Source organism: Oryx dammah, unplaced genomic scaffold (assembly GCF_014754425.2).
Source record: "Oryx dammah isolate SB20612 unplaced genomic scaffold, SCBI_Odam_1.1 HiC_scaffold_17, whole genome shotgun sequence".
Lineage (NCBI taxonomy): Eukaryota > Metazoa > Chordata > Mammalia > Artiodactyla > Bovidae > Oryx > Oryx dammah.
Window position 1 is genome coordinate 76,183,614 of NW_024070201.1, and position 16,266 is coordinate 76,199,879.

Below are 16,266 nucleotides of genomic sequence, written 5' to 3' on the forward strand. Positions count from 1 at the left end.
TTGTGTATAGTCAACTAATATTTGACAAGGGAGCCAAGAACACTCAGTGGGAAAAGGACCAGTTCTCCAATGAATAATACTGAGAAAATTGTATAACCACCTATAAAAGAATGAAATTGGACACCTATCTTACAGCATGAACAAAAATCAACTCAAATTGATTAAAGATAAATATAAGCCCTGAAACCATAAAACATCCTAAAGAAAATGTAGGGAAAATCTGCTCAGAATTATGCATCTTGGCAAGGATTTTTTTTTTTTTTTATACTAAAGCAAGAGTCATCGTTGCATTTAGATAACCTTTGTATCTCCATATACTCGCCAAGCCTGTATGTTCTTTGCATCTTTCTGTCTTCTCTTACCAGGGTGCCAGTGAATCTGAAACAGACTTAAAACAAGCATGGATAATGAATGGTATCTTATGGGTTTATTTGTTTTACAACACAAGGTTACAATGATCATACAGTTTCAGGAAGTTGAGGACTTGGAGCCCAATTCAGAAACCAAGTTTTTGACATAGCTCTTCAACCAGTTGATCTCTTGTTTGCAAAAACTTGAAATTTCTTGGCCACGATTAATCCTTATTTAGTAACAACTCTAGGGTAATTATTTTTATTAAGCGACTAAAACATCCCACAGACTATTTTGAGACTTAAGGATGGAGTGTAGGTATATGCAGGGTCTTCACAGTAGGATTAAAACCACAAAATTTAAAGATAAAAAGATGATACATACCAATTTACCAGCCAAAGAAGTAAATTATACCTAAGTTTAACAAAAAATGACTACATTTCTGCTTTCTGATGACATACTTTCTATTTGAGATATATTCCATATAGTTTCTTTTTTTTTCTTTTTTAGATTTTTATATATTTTTTAATTTTTTTAAAACCAGAATTGAAAGAGACACGTGTACCCCAATGTCCATTAAGTTTCTAAAAGACTATTTATTTTAAAATTGCTTCTATAAATTTGCATATTTTCAATAAAATTCATTTTGCTTTCTTTTACTACAGATTCTATTTTCTTAAATCTATTCAAAAACTTTATATTTCACTTTTTTTCCATACACGTGACCATTAATTTTTGTCCTCTTGACATATCACTTATCTTTGTCTTTTAAAGCATAATTATAAGTTAATACACTACGTTTTAACTTAATTGAGTTCTGTGAAGTTAAACAGGCTTATTGCTTCACTTAACCTCACCACTACCCTTTACCTAATAGTTGTTTACAAAATGTAAGACTTCCCATTTTTAAATGAACCAATGAAAATTATTTTTGTGTATGTTAGTTTATACTTAACTAATTTAAATAAAACATTATTTTTATATATTAACACCTACTGTCTCTGCACATTTCTTCTTCCTTAAATGTAAGACTCCAATAATTTCACCTTTTTGGAAGGTTGTATATTTGAATCTTTGTGATTATTTCATCCTTTCCAGTGTGTTTGCTTAATTTTCCAACTGTATGACATTCACAGGTTTTGTAAGTTAGTCTCTGATTTCCCAGAATTGCTGATGAATATTGACTGAACAAAGCATAAAGGCATGGGTTTCAAAATTCATTAACTTTAGTAAATAAAATACTCAAAAACCCTTGAATAAGGCAATACATAGTTGATAAGTGGTAGGTGGTAATGTTAAATGTTTAAGTGAAATAAAAGACAGGGACATTAGAGAAACAGAAAGAAATGCAAATAGCAAAAGGCACAAAAGGATGCTACATTCATAAGGGAGGGTTTAATAAATATTGTCTTCTAAAGAAGAGAAGGATAAAATCAAACTCAAAGTTAGAGGTCTCAATGTTTTTACAATCTAAATTTCTTTTGAGTCAAAGAAAATTAAAAAAATATTTTGAATATATTTTACATAAATTCCTTGAATGAGCAAGAAAATATGATTAAAATAATTTTCACAAGCAATTAAAGGCTAAATAATCTTGAGCTATATAAGCAGTACATATTGAGTTAATTAAAATTAACAAATATAATTAAGTGGTAATAGTTCCCAAAGTTGGAAATATTTGAAGACTTTGCAAATGAAAGTAACTAAATATAAGAGACTAGACTTAGAGATTAGAGAACAAGGTTCAAAATATGATATGCAGAATTTTGTGTTTAGTCACTCAGTCGTGTCCAACTCTTTGCGATCCCATGGACTGTAGCCCACCACGCTCCTCTGTTCATGGGCTTCCCCAGGCAAGAATACTGGAGTGGGTTGCCATTTCCTTCTCTAGGGGATCTCCCTGACCCAGGGATCAAACCTGTGTTTCCTGCATTAGCAGGCAGGTTCTTTACCGCTGAGCTTCCGGGGAAGCCCTAAATCACAGAATAAATGGATTTACTCTTCCAAACATTGTTTCTATTTCTAAATTATATTAGAAATTAAAGCATTTGATGCAAGGAATATAATATTAATATTTATTAATGAAATATCTTGACCATGTATATGATTTCATTGAATACTCAGGACAGGGAAAGCATAAAAATATAGCCAATGAAACCAGCTGGTGCAGAAAAATGTGGATGAGTCACTCAATGAAGGAGAGAACCATCTCTGAGAACAGTCTGATTAGTCTGCTGCATGGCCTCCAGGACCAGATACCCTTTGGACCTGTAGGGAAAGAGCATGGTCCAGGGATGAACCAACAATATTGAGGACTTCATGAATATCCCTTTGGTGAAGATTAACTATGTGGACCATAGGGCGATGGATGTTAGGACGGACTGACCTTTCATGCCAGGCCATAAAGTTAGCTCGACAGCATCTCAGGGCTTGTCTCCTCAGCAAGTCCAAGTTTCCTCCAGAGTCCTACTAAGCCAGCTTCCTACCTAACTCCATATAATGCTTAACTTTAACATTAAGACACATCTTAACTCATTTTTATTGCTAACTTGATAACAGATTCCCATACGCAGGAAATCCATGAACTTGTTATAAAGAATATGTGTCACATTCATTCACTGAGCATTGACCTACCTGCTTTGGAGTCATGTACTGTTTAAAAATTGCCATCGTTGAATGTGTGTGCTTGTGGCTTGTGTATATGTCTCAGTCTTGGAGAGAGAAAGTGAGAAAAACATTGGAAAATCTATGGAGAATGGAAGGAATCCAAAGAGTGCTACTTTAATTGGTGCATTCCAGTCAGTCAGCAATTTTCTTGCTAGCATATGTTTGTATAAGCTCATACTTATTATTTAATGAACATATATGTGCATGAGGAGAAGAAGGGAAATAAAAGATCGATTGCTACAATTAAAAGTTGAGTATTGAAATATGACTTAAGCATCTCCTGGGGAAAATAATTAAAAAACTTAAAATGGAAGTCAATTTTAAGCATTTTTGACATATGCAATATATCAATATCTCTTATTAATACTAATCATGAATTCTGACAAAGAAAGCCAAAGGAAAAGCTAAATGGACCTTAAAAATACTCTACATGATTCAGTTCAGTTCAGTTCAGTTCAGTCACTCAGTCATGTCTGACTCTTTGCGACCCCATGAATCGCAGCACGCCAGGCCTCCCTGTCCATCACCAACTCCTGGAGTTCACTCAAACTCACGTTCATCAAGTCAATGATGCCATTCAACCATCTCATCCTCTGTCGTCCCCTTCTCCTCCTGCCCCCAATCCCTCCCAGCATCAGTCTTTTCCAATGACTCAACTCTTCACATGAGGTAGCCAAAGTTCTAGAGTTTCAGCTTTAGCATCATTCCTTCCAAAGGACACCCAGGACTGATCTCCTTTAAAATGGACTGGTTGGATCTCCTTGCAGTCCAAGGGATTCTCAAGAGTCTTCTCCAACACCACAGTTCAAAAGCATCAATTCTTCATTGCTCAGCTTTCTTCACAGTCCAACTCTTACATCCATACATGACTACTGGAAAAACCATAGCCTTGACTAGATGGACCTTTGTTGACTAGATCATATGATATTGTAACTTTTGTCTCTAAATGATCAGGCACTCAGTCCTTTCCCTCTCTGCTACCCCATGGCAGACTGCAGCTCACCAAGCTCCTCTGACCATGGAATTTTCTTGGTAAAAATGCTGGAGTGGGTTGCCATTTCCTTCTCCTGGGGGTCCTTCTGACCCAGGGGTTGAACTCATGTCCCCTGAATCTCTGTCATTGGTAGGCAGATTCTTTACCTCTGTGCCACTTGGGAAGCCCAATAATTAGTCTTTTTATTCTCTAATCAAAGTTTCATTAAAACACATCATACTTTTGAGAACTCAGTAGAAATACAGAACAATTAGATGAAAGTTTTAGAGTTTCATATAAATTTAATAATTTAGCTTATCCTACTGGATATGAGGGTTAGTTGCTAAGTCATTACCAATTCTTTGCAGCCCCAAGGACAGAGAAAACCTCTAGACTTCTCTGTTAATGGGATTTCCCAAGCAAGAATACTGGAGTGGGTTGTGATTTCCTTCTCCAGTAAGATTCATATATTTGGATATAAATACAACATGATTACTTAGAAAATATTGTAATGAAAAATGTTGATCCAGCATTTTAAAGTTCAATATGTACTCTACTAAGCTAAGAAAATGAAGCCCACAATCATAGTAAGCTTCAACCAGTATTTTAAAATTCATTATATACTCCATTTAGTTCATAAAATTAAACAAACGACCCCAGAAATGAAGGGACTCTTTTCCTAGTAATTACATTCCATAAAGCCTTCTTCACTTCCCTGTTCTGGAGGCTGTAGATCAGAGGATTCAACATGGGGATGACCACTGTGTAGAACACGGAAGCCACTTTGTCCTGAGTCAGGGAGTAGCTGGAGGAAGGTCTGAGATACGTGTAGATGGAGGTGGAATAGAACAGGATGATGGCTGTCAGGTGAGACGCACACGTGGAGAAGGCTTTGCGCCTCCCCTCTCCTGCATGCATGCGGAAGATGGAGAAGAGAATGTAGCAGTAGGAGGTGAGGATCACCGTCAGACTTCCAACTATATTCACACCAGCGAATGTGGACAAGATGCTTTCATGCAGGCGTGTGTCAGAATATGAGAGCTTAAAAATTGGAGGACTATCACAGAAGAAGTGATGGATGATATTGGAACTGCAGAATGACAAGCTGCTCACATAACCTGTGTGAATCACAGAGTTCAACAGTCCTGCTGTAAAAGCCCCTGCTGCCATTTTCAGGCAGACGGTCCTGGACATGATCAAGGAGTAAAGGAGAGGGTTGCATATGGCCACATAGCGGTCATGGGCCATTAACCCAAAAAGGATGCATTCAGTTGTGGCAAACGCTATAAAGAAGTACATCTGCAGGAAGCAGCCAGCAAAGGAGATGGTTTTCTTCTCTGATAAAAAGTCTACCAGCATCTTTGGGGTGATGGTGGATGAATAACTAACATCTGCAAAAGATAGGATTGCCAGGAAGAAATACATGGGTGTGTGGAGTCGATAATCAGTCCTGATTAAAAGGATCATCCCAATATTTCCCACAACTGTAAGTGTGTAAATCACCAAAAAAAGAGAAAAAAGGATAGCTTGTAGCTCCAGTGTGTCTGCTAATCCCAACAGGATGAACTCCGTCAGCAAAGTACAATTATTTCTGGCCATTTATTAAAGATGTTGTAGGCTTAAACTTCTATTCCTTGTAAATGTCATTGTCCAAATTTCACAAAAAATAATAGAAATGTTAATGAAGTTTCTAACACATGGAGAAAATAAAATCCTGGGATAATATAGTAGAGTAAGCAGGGTGGCTATCAGTTCAGTTCAGTTCAGTCGCTCAGTCATGTCCGACTCTTTGAGACTGCATGGACTGCAGCACGCCAGGCCTCCCTGTCCATCACCAACTCCCGGAGTGACTGTAGTAAAGGAGAAATTTGTGGACAAATGAACAATCATTGGAATTCAATAAGCAATTGTCTGTATTGAATCTGGGTTGTGGAACTCCCTGTTTGCTGGTCAAAGTCCATTAAAGTTTCTGAAAACGCAGCATATACATTCTATTCTTTCTCTTCTAGCCCACTCACACCCAAAATGCAAAATATAGAGCTATTCTTGCTGAATTCTCTCTCATCCACTGCACAAGTATGTATGGTTAACTCAAATGCCTTCTTTGCTCATCAAAACTACTCTGTACACTCTTCAGCAGCAAAATTCATGCATCACCATCTGGAAATCACTCCGGTGTTCTTCAAGCAGCAGAAACAATGCCTACTGCAAATAACCAATATTTTGACATCTATGACATTCTTAAGAATGCTTTTGTAGTGTTTTGCAAGTGGACCAAAGCAACTGCACTTATTACAAAGCATGCTAGCAAATTAATTCCATGTAGTTGCATATACTGTACCTGTCCACAACAGAGAATGGCAGCAACAAGTATTTATAGCTTCCCTGGTGGCTCAGACCATAAAGCATCTGCCTGCAATGCGGGAGAGCTGGGTTCGATTCCTGGGTCAGGAAGATCCCCTGGAGAAGGAAATGGCAATCCACTCCGGCACTCTTGCCTGGAAAATCCCATAGATGGAGGAGCCTGATAGGCTACAGTCCATGGGGTCGCAAAGAGTTGGACACGACTGAGTGACTTCACTTCACTTCTTAGAGTCTTAGTTATGCTGTCCATTATTTTCCTTTTTATTAGAATTCTTAATACGCTCAGGTGAAATTTAAAACAAAAAGATTTACATTTTTTTAATGAAATGAAAAGTCATAAAACTTTGAATTCAGTTCAGTTCAGTTACCTCTCTGCAAAAAATTCAACCCTCCTTCTGAGCATGTACACATGACTGCCTTTTATTTTGCTTTCCTTAAAGAGGGTTGGGTAAACCATGGGGACTAGATTATAGGTTTTAATTGTGAGTCAGTCCTCTTAAGACAGAAGCTTCAGTCTCAAAGCAATTAAAATATGATCACATGCAGATAACTGAATAAAACATTATGTGGCACTTGGATCATATGAAAATAAATGAAATAAAGCATGCTGCACTTTGATCATAAAGTGGTTTCTGATCTCTATATTACTGTAAAATTTTTTGTCCAGGTAAAATATAATAATTTTAACTGGATATTTAATTGCCTCTTTATTTATAAGTTAAGCTGAATCAAAAAGGCACATGAGCCACAACAAAATTATTATATGTCCCTTTGTATGTATGGGTGTGTACTCCTCCTTTGGTCTGGGTCAGTTTACCTTCTAACTCTGTTCTTGAGTGAAATGCAAAGGGGACACTGACTACATCGTTTGCTTAAAAGAATACTGTACCATGAGCATTAAGACAGTGGATTAAGAACATTTAACTTTTCAAATCTGGGTATACTTGATTTACAATATTGTACTAGCTTCAGGTGAACAGCCTAGTGATTGTTTTGGCAGATTATACTCTAGTCAAAGAGCTAGAGGCGTAGGGTAGGGTAGGGGGAGGGAGGCTCAAGAAGGAAGGGGATATATATATATATATATATACCCTGATTTCATTAGATATAATTATCCTATGTATATGTATCTATGTATAAATATATGCATAATTATAAATTATATCATAAATAATTATATATATAATTATAATGGATTTGTGTTATACATCAGAAACCAAGAAAACTTTTCCACCAATTAAAAATAAAATTAAAAAAATTACAAGACAGTGGCTATAATTTCTTATGCTATAAATACATCCCTATAGGCCATCTATTTTACACACAGTAGCTTGTCCATCTTAATTGTATACCCCTAAACTCCCTCTTAGGCTGTGACATGATGGAGTGGTGAGTGGCCAAGAGGACATACCCCACATTCAAGATCAGAGAAATCACAGTAAGATGGTAGGAACAGGCAGAAGGCATCAGAGGGCATACAGACAGAAACCACAATCACAGAAAGCTAACCAATCTAATCACATGGACCACAGCCTTATCTCAATGAAACTATGAGCCATGCCATGTAGGGCCAACCAAGAGTCAGGTCACGGTGGAGAGTTATGACAAAATGTGCTCCACTGAAGAAGGGAATGGCAAGCCACCTGAGTATTATGGCCTTGAGAACCCCACGAACAGTATAGAAAGGCAAAAAGATAGGACACTGAAGGATGAACTCCCCAGGTCAGTAGGTGCCCAATATGCTACTGGAGATCAGTGGAGAAATAACTCCAGAAACCTGGAATGTTAGGTCCAGGAGTCATGGAAACTTGGAAGTGGTCAAACAGGAGATGGCACGGGTGAACGTCACTACTTTAGGAATCAGGGACTTAAAATGGACTGGAATGGGTGAATTTAACTCAGATGACCACTGTATCTACTACTGTGGGCAAGAATCCATTAGAAGAAATGGAGTAGCCATCATAGTCAACAAAAGAGTCTGAAATGCAGTACTTGGATGCAATCTCAAAAATGACAGAATGATCTCCATTTGTTTCCAAGGCAAACCATTCAATATCATGGTAATCCAAGTCTATGCCCTGACCAGTAATGCTGAAGAAGCTGAAGCTGACTGGTTTTATGAAGATCTACAAGACCTCTTAGATTAAACACCTCCAAAAAGATGTCCTTTTCATTATAGGAGAATGGAATGCAAAAGTAGAAAGTCAAGAAATATCTGGAGTAACAGGCAAATTTGGCCTTGGAGTACAGAATGAAGTAGGTGAAAGGCTCATAGAGTTTTGCCAACAGAACGCATTGGTCATAGCAAACACATAAGAGAAGAGTCTACACATGCACATAGCCAAATGGTCAACCCCGAAATCAGATTGATTATATTCTTTGTAGCCAAAGATGGAAAAGCTCTATACAGTTGGCAAAAATAAGACCAGGAGCTGAGTGTGGCTAAGATCATGAACTCCTTATTGCCAAATTCAGACTTAAATTGAAGAAATCAGGGAAAACCACTAGACCATTCAAGTATGATGTAAATTAAATCCCTTATGAATATACAGTGAAAGTGGGAAATAGATTTAAGGGATTAGATCTGATAGACAGAGTGCCTGACGAATTATGGACAGAGGTTCATGACATTTATACAGGAGACAGGGATCAAGATCATCCCCAAGAAAAAGGAATGCAAAAAAAGCAAAATGGCTGTCTGAGGAGGTCTTTCAAATAGCAGTGAAAAGAAGAGAAGCAAAAAAACAAAGGAAAAGGGGAAGGATGTATCCATTTGAATGCAGAATTACAAAGAGTAGCAAGGAGAGATTAAAAAAAAAAAAAAGCCTTCCTCAATGATCAGTGCAAAGAAATAGAGGAAAACAATGGAATGAGAAAGACTAGAGATCTCTTCAAGAAAATTAGAGATACCAAGGGAACATTTCATGCAAAGATGGGTTCAATAAAGGACAGAAATAGTATGAACCTAACAGAAGTAGATGATATTAAGAAGAAATGGCAAGAATACACAGAAGAACTGTACAAAAAAAGATTTTCACAACCCAGATAATCAAGATGATGTGATCAGTCACACTTACCTAGAGCCAAACATTCTTAGGAAGCATGACTACAAGCAAAGCTTGTGGAGCTGATGTAATTCCAGGTAAGCTATATCAAATCCTAATAGATGATGGTGTGTAAGTGCTGCACTCAATATGCCAGCAAATTTGAAAAACTCAGCAGTGGCCACAGGACTGGAAAAGGTCAGTTTTCATTCTAATCCCAAAGAAAGGCAATGTCAAAGAATGCTCAAGCTACCGCACAATTTCACTCATCTCACATGCTAGTAAAGTAATGCTCAAAGTTCTCCAAGCAAGGCTTCAACAATACATGAACTGTGAATTTTCAGATGTTCAAGCTGGATTTAGAAAAGGCAGAAGAACCAGAGATCAAATTGCCAACATCTGCTGGATCATCGAAAAAGCAAGAGAGTTCCAGAAAAGCATCTATTTCTACTTTATTGACCATGCCAAAGCCTTTGACTGTGTGGATCACAACAAATTTTGGAAAATTGTGGAAGAGATTGGGATACTAGACCACCTGACCTGCCTCTTGAGAAATCTGTATACAGATCAGGAAGCAACAGTTAGAACTGGACATGAAAATACAGACTGGTTCTAAATAGGAAAAGGAGTACATCAGGGTATATATTGTCACCCTGCTTATTTAACTTATATGCAAAATACTTGATGAGAAATGCTGGGCTGGATGAAGCACAATCTGGAATCAAGATTGCCAGGAGAAATATCAAAACCTCAAATATGCAGATGATTCCACTCCTATGGCAGAAATTGAAGAACTAAGGAGCCTCTTGTTGAAAATGAAAGAGGTGAGTGAAAAAGTTGGCTTAAAGCTCAACATTCTTAAAACTAAGATCATGGCATCTGTTCCTATCACTTCATAGCAAGTAGATGTGGAAACAGTGGAAACAGTGCCTGACTTTAATTTTGGGGGCTCCAAAATCACTGCAGATGGTGACTGCAGCCATGAAACTAAAAGACATTTACTCCTTGGAAGGAAAGTTATGACCAACCTAGACAGCATATTAAAAAGCAGAGATACTTTGCTAGCAAAGGTCTGTCTCGTCAAGGCTATGGTTTTACCAGTAGTCATGTATGGATATGAGTGTTGGACTAGAAAGAAAACTGTGTACCAAAGAATTGATGCTTTTGAACTTTGGTGTTGGAGAAAAGTTTTGAAAGTCCCTTGGACTGCAAGGAGATCCAACCAGTCCATCCTAAAGGAAATCAGTCCTGAATATTCATTGGAAGGAATGAGGCTGAAGCTGGAACTCCAATAGTTTGGCCACCTGAAGCGAAGATCTGACTCATTTGAAAAGACCCTGATGCTGGGAAAGATCGAAGGTCGCAGGAGAAGGGGATGACAGAGATGAGATGGTTGAATGGCATCACCGATGCAATGGACATGAGTTTGGGTAAACTCCAGGAGTTGGCGATGGACATGGAGGCCTGGTGTGCTGCAGTCCATGGAGTTGAAAAGAGTCAGACATGACTGAGCGACTGAACTGAACTGAATCTCCCTTTCCCTCTTTCTCTTATTGCTTTTTCCTTCAGAGACAGATCCCAAATATTTTGCTGTGACATACGTCAAAGTGTGTTTGGCCTCTGTTCTCTTCTAGGGAGTTTATGGTTTCTAGTCTTACATTTAGCTCTTTAAGCATTTTGTATTCATTTTTGTGAGGTAGTGTTCTAATCTCACTCTTTTACATATAGCTTTCCAATTTTTCCATCACCACTTATTGAACAGACTGTCTTTTCTCCATTGTATATTTTTCCATCCTTTGCCAAATAGCTAAAAAAAAAAAAAAAAAAAAAGAAAGAAAAGAAAAATTGATCCTAGTTGCAGGAGTGTATTTCTGTGCTCTGTATTCTGTAGAGTTGCTCCCAGTTCCCAGCTAAACTTTCAAGCCTAAATCACCATATGTTCAGAAGGGGTAATCAGGCTCTTACTGTGATAAATGAAATTCTGTTAAGTAACGTTTGTACAAGTAATACCAGATATGAACAAACTCCTTTTTATAAACATATTATGTATTTATTTATTTTAGCTCTGCCAGGTCTTCGCTGCTGTGCACATAACTCTGTAGCCACGGACAGCAGGACTACCCTCTAGTTGTCGTGCGTGGACTTCTCATTGTGGTAGCTTCTCTGCTGCAGAGCACACTCTCCACTCCTGGGCTTCAGTAGTTGTGATCCTTGGGCTTAGTTGCCCCGTGGCATGTGGAATCTTCCTGTCCCAGGGCCCAAATCTGTGTCCCCTATTTTGGCAAGCAGATTCCTAACCGCTAGACCACCAGAGAAGTCTCCCAATCGCTTTTGAATACACACTCAAACCTAGGAATACAGTCATTATTTTCTTAAAGCTTTTAACATGTTTATATCTTACCCTAGATATATGACTGTACCAACATATAAGTTTTCATACTAGTGAGGTGACATTATGTGTAACTAGAAAACATAAGATGAAGTTTGACTCAATCTTCTTGTACCCAAATCTGATTGCTGTTATATACATAATTAATCATCTTCTGTTTTCTAAAAAACTTAAGTAACTACAATTTTATTTAAGACGTGTAACTGCATAATATTTGACCCTGATGGAACAGTAGGCTCTGTAGATATACTTCTGAACAAATGATAAAGGCTTGTGAGCCTGATGGCAATCTTAAAACTAGTAAATTAAATTTTCACTAAAATTTAAAGACTGAATTTAATAGAAGCATTATTTTATATTATCTAGATCACTAACATCTTAAAAATATCTATAAAAGCCATCAGTAGGTAGGGCTGACAGAGTCGGACACGACTGAAGCGGCTTAGCAGCAGCAGCAGCAGCAGCAGCAGCAGCAGCAGCAGCTCTAGGAGTCATTTCAAAGTTTCCCCGGAATCAAGTGGCTTTTTATTCTATCTACACTTCTCTCCACCAGATGGTTGAATCTTTCTGTGGGTTACAAGATCTTCAGATTCTGTGTAACCATCGTTTCTTAGCACTCTCTTAAACAGCAGACCAATATCCAGAATTAGGCATCTGAGCTCATAATAGCCATCCTTCAATGACAAGGCCTTATGCACAAACTGATCCAATTTTTTTTTTTTTTAAGTAAGTAGCAGACATAGGGTTGTCTTCTGGAATGCAAACTTACTACATTCCTGCACTTTTTCCATGTCTCCATAGAATAAGGAGGAGATTGTTGTTTGGTCACTGAGTTGGGTCTGACTCTTTGTGACCACATGGACTGTAACCTGCCAGGCTTCTCTGTCCACAGAATTTTCTGGGCAAGAATACTAGAGTGGTTGCCATTTCTGACTCCAGGAGAACTTCCCAACCCAAGGATTGAACTCACATCTCCCGCTTGGAAGTCAGATTCTTTTCTGTTAAGCCACCTGGGAAACCCACTTTAAAAAAAAAAAAATATATATATATATATATATTTAAGAATAAACACTTTTATTAATTTTTAAATTTAAATTTATTTATTTTAATTGGAGGCTAATTACTTTATGATATTGGATTGGTTCTGCCACACATCATCATGAATCTGCAAAGGGCGTACACGTGTTCCCCATCCTGAACCCCCCTCCCACTTCTCTCCCCGTACCATCCCTCTGGGTCATCCCAGTGCACCAGCCCCAAGCATCCTGTATCATGCATTGAACCTAGACTGGCGGTTCTTTTCTTATATGATATTATTCACTTTTTAAAATATTTCTGCAGGCTTAAAGTCTAGCTGGAAAACTTACCTTGACAGTAACTGATGCTCTTGCTATTTATTTTATAAGCTATTCATTAGCATAATATATAAATAAATATTTCAAGGGATAAATTTTGAGCTCATTAGAATTATTTTCCACAAAAAAGGGGAACCATGAAATACATGTTGGTGTTCAGACATGACAGCGTTACATTCTGCACAGTGTCTTTCCCATGGAAAGCTTTCTCTTCAATGTCATCACTGACTTGCGTTTTGCTAAGTATAGTAGATTTATTTTAAATTTAATATCATTTAAGAATTTTATACATCTCTGGAAACTTCCTTTTGTGCATGTATATATTTTTTGTTTCTGATTATCTTGTGAGGAATTAAAGAATTTATGTAATAATTTGCATCAGAGATAGACTTTTGCATTTCCATAATTATCATTTGATTAGGTGTAAATTGAGTATTCATCAAAGGGACATTGCAGTTTATGTGATATAGGATAAGATCTATATTACCACATGACACTTAACTCAAATATGACCAAAGGAAACTCTACAAAAGGATAACTTTAAATGAGATAGCTATTTTTGTTAATTATCAAGTTATCTCATAAAGATAATACTTAATTTTTGTCAATTCAGTTTTCCACATATAGTGATTTTATTAGATAAAATTATCATATATTCTTTAATTAAACATTTTTAAAGGCTTCAACATCAAAGATAGAATGAAATCCTTAATTCTAAAGATTTATTAAATTATATTAAAATATTCATTAGTAACAGCATTGTTTTCAATTATTTGTTTATATTTTTCTTGTTTTTACTCTTCTAATAAATTTTTTAGAGCACAAATCTTTATAAAGATTGGTCAGGCTGGCAGAACAGTTTCTGTTACATAGTAGACAGTCATTAAATATTTGTGGATAGATGAGAAAATAAATGAAGATATTTGATTATACTTTAAAATGTAAATTTAAAAATAAGTCAATTTTATAAATGAATAGGTTAATGATTAGGTTAATAAAAAAATTATTTTTTAGATTGTGAACATTTTACTGCAAGTCATCTATATAAAGATTAACCTCAGTGTGCCAATATGTTACTGTAATAAGTTTATTTGAAATAATAAAGCAAATACATGTAGTAAACTGTAATTTAAGAATCTAGGAAAAACAGGGCCTTATTTGCCCACTTCTTTTACTAAGATCTAGCTGCATTTTTTTTTAATATTGGAGAATGAAAAATATATTGATTCATTAAATAGCTGTAATGTCTATTGATTTCTCTTAAGATTCAATAAGAAATAACATAATTAGACATTTTTCAAAGGGATTTCATCACACTAAAAAAAAAAGGCAAGAAAGAGTTCTCAGTCCTTTAAAATTTATTCATCAGTTATCTCTCAGGATAATCATTGCTTATGGTAGTTATCCTTTCAGCAATAATTGCACTGTATACTGTTTAAATTTAAGCTAAAAAAATGCACCAAAGATTATTGTTAATGAGGCACATTGGGCATTCACTTTGCATAGTTAGGTCTGTCTCAAAAGATGGCAGCATTAGCAGCAAATTTGTGGATTAAAAAGATGAAATGAAAATTCTTTCCAGAATACTGGACAGTTACCTTGAATGTTACATCTTCTTTCACAATTTAATGGTTAAAAGTTTACAATTTATTTGCTTGATTTTTTTCTTAAAGATTTACTATTGCAAATAAGCTTTTCCTCCATCTTCTTTTATGTCAATAATGATGCATGGAAAGCTGGAGAAATTGCATTTGTAGGTTCAGACATACAGTTAATTAGGACTTAAAACTGAATTGACATCTTTTGATCAAAATTAATGAACAGAAGTTCACAGTTATTCACTTTAAAATTCCTTTAAATGTAAAGGAAAATGATGCCCAACATTACCAACTCTGGGTAATAATTCACTGGAGGGTGCTGCTAGCAGAGGAAGATATCCCAAAACAATAAATTACAGATTTTTAAGATATATAAAGAAAAGACTCATGTAAAAGGGTAAAATGAAAACTATGGGTGTTAATAAAATAGTCTGTGTGGATTGTTAACTATAGAATCAATATTTGATCTGAAAATTAGTTGTATTTTCTCATAACTGTAGAAAATATTTAGATCATAATTTTTAAACAATGGATATTTATTATATAAGGCCCATATGGAAATATATCTTATCAATCAAAACTTTATGTTTATGATAAAACATAACTAAAAGATTTTAAATAAATAGCATAAATAAACAGTGACATCATGTTTATGAGAATAATTCAATATTTGAAAGATATAAGTTTTACAGAATTGGTCTATAAAGGAAATTCACTCCAAATGTAAAAAAAACAATATTCTAAGAGTGACAAGCCTTTTTTAAAGTTTTGGTGAAATAGGTCAGAACAAAAAGATCAAGTCTTTCTTGCAAAATTATCTAGCAGTGTCTGCCATTACATAAAGGAAAACTTATCAATAGACTGATGATCAGAAAACAAGGTCCAGAAACGGATCCACAGATAAATGAAGATTTGATACAACATAGGGTGTCATTAACAATAAATGGAGAACACATTAAAAAAAAAAAAAAGATCGGTAGGGAAAACATGCTATCTGAATTCAAAAAAGAGAAAATTCTAACATAACACAATGGAAAAAATATATATTTCCAGATGTGTTAAAGATTTAAGTAACTGAGAGGTGGAAAAGTGGTAAAAAAAAAAAAAAATTGCCTGCTAATTCAGAACGTGCAGGAGATGCAAGTTTGATCCCTGGGTCAGGAAGATTCCCTGGAGTAGGAAATGCAACTTATCCCAGTATTCTTGCCTGAAGAATTCCATGGCGAGAGGAGCCTGGTGGGCTATAGTTCATAGGTTTGCAAACAGTCAGACATGGCTACACACACACACCTCCATAATGATGGCAAAATATGTTAACTGTCTGACTATAACAGGTATCAAAAAGGATGTAAAAGCTAAGGTCAGATGTGCTGCTCTTGAGGATATAAATATGAAACATAAATTAGGAAAATTCTTGTTATACTTTAAAGCTGAGCATAAGTATATCCTGTATCCAATCAATGTCATATCTAGGGATGGACCTAGACAAACTCCTGTAGAAGTGCGCTGAGTGACCTGTAACATA

At 36.1% G+C, this 16,266-nt stretch overlaps 1 protein-coding gene across 1 annotated transcript; it reads right to left on the reverse strand.

The window, feature by feature from the left end:
- Window positions 1-4,633: 4,633 nt before the first annotated feature.
- LOC120875987 (olfactory receptor 5F1-like) lies at window positions 4,634-5,590 on the reverse strand. The gene has a single exon (XM_040257718.1). The coding sequence runs from the start codon at window positions 5,588-5,590 to the stop codon at window positions 4,634-4,636; it is 957 nt and encodes a 318-aa protein (XP_040113652.1).
- Window positions 5,591-16,266: the final 10,676 nt, after the last annotated feature.

Coding starts and splice junctions, on each gene's coding strand:
- LOC120875987 (XM_040257718.1), bottom strand. CDS start 5,590: ATGGCCAGAAATAATTGTACTTTGCTGACGGAGTTCATCCTGTTGGGA.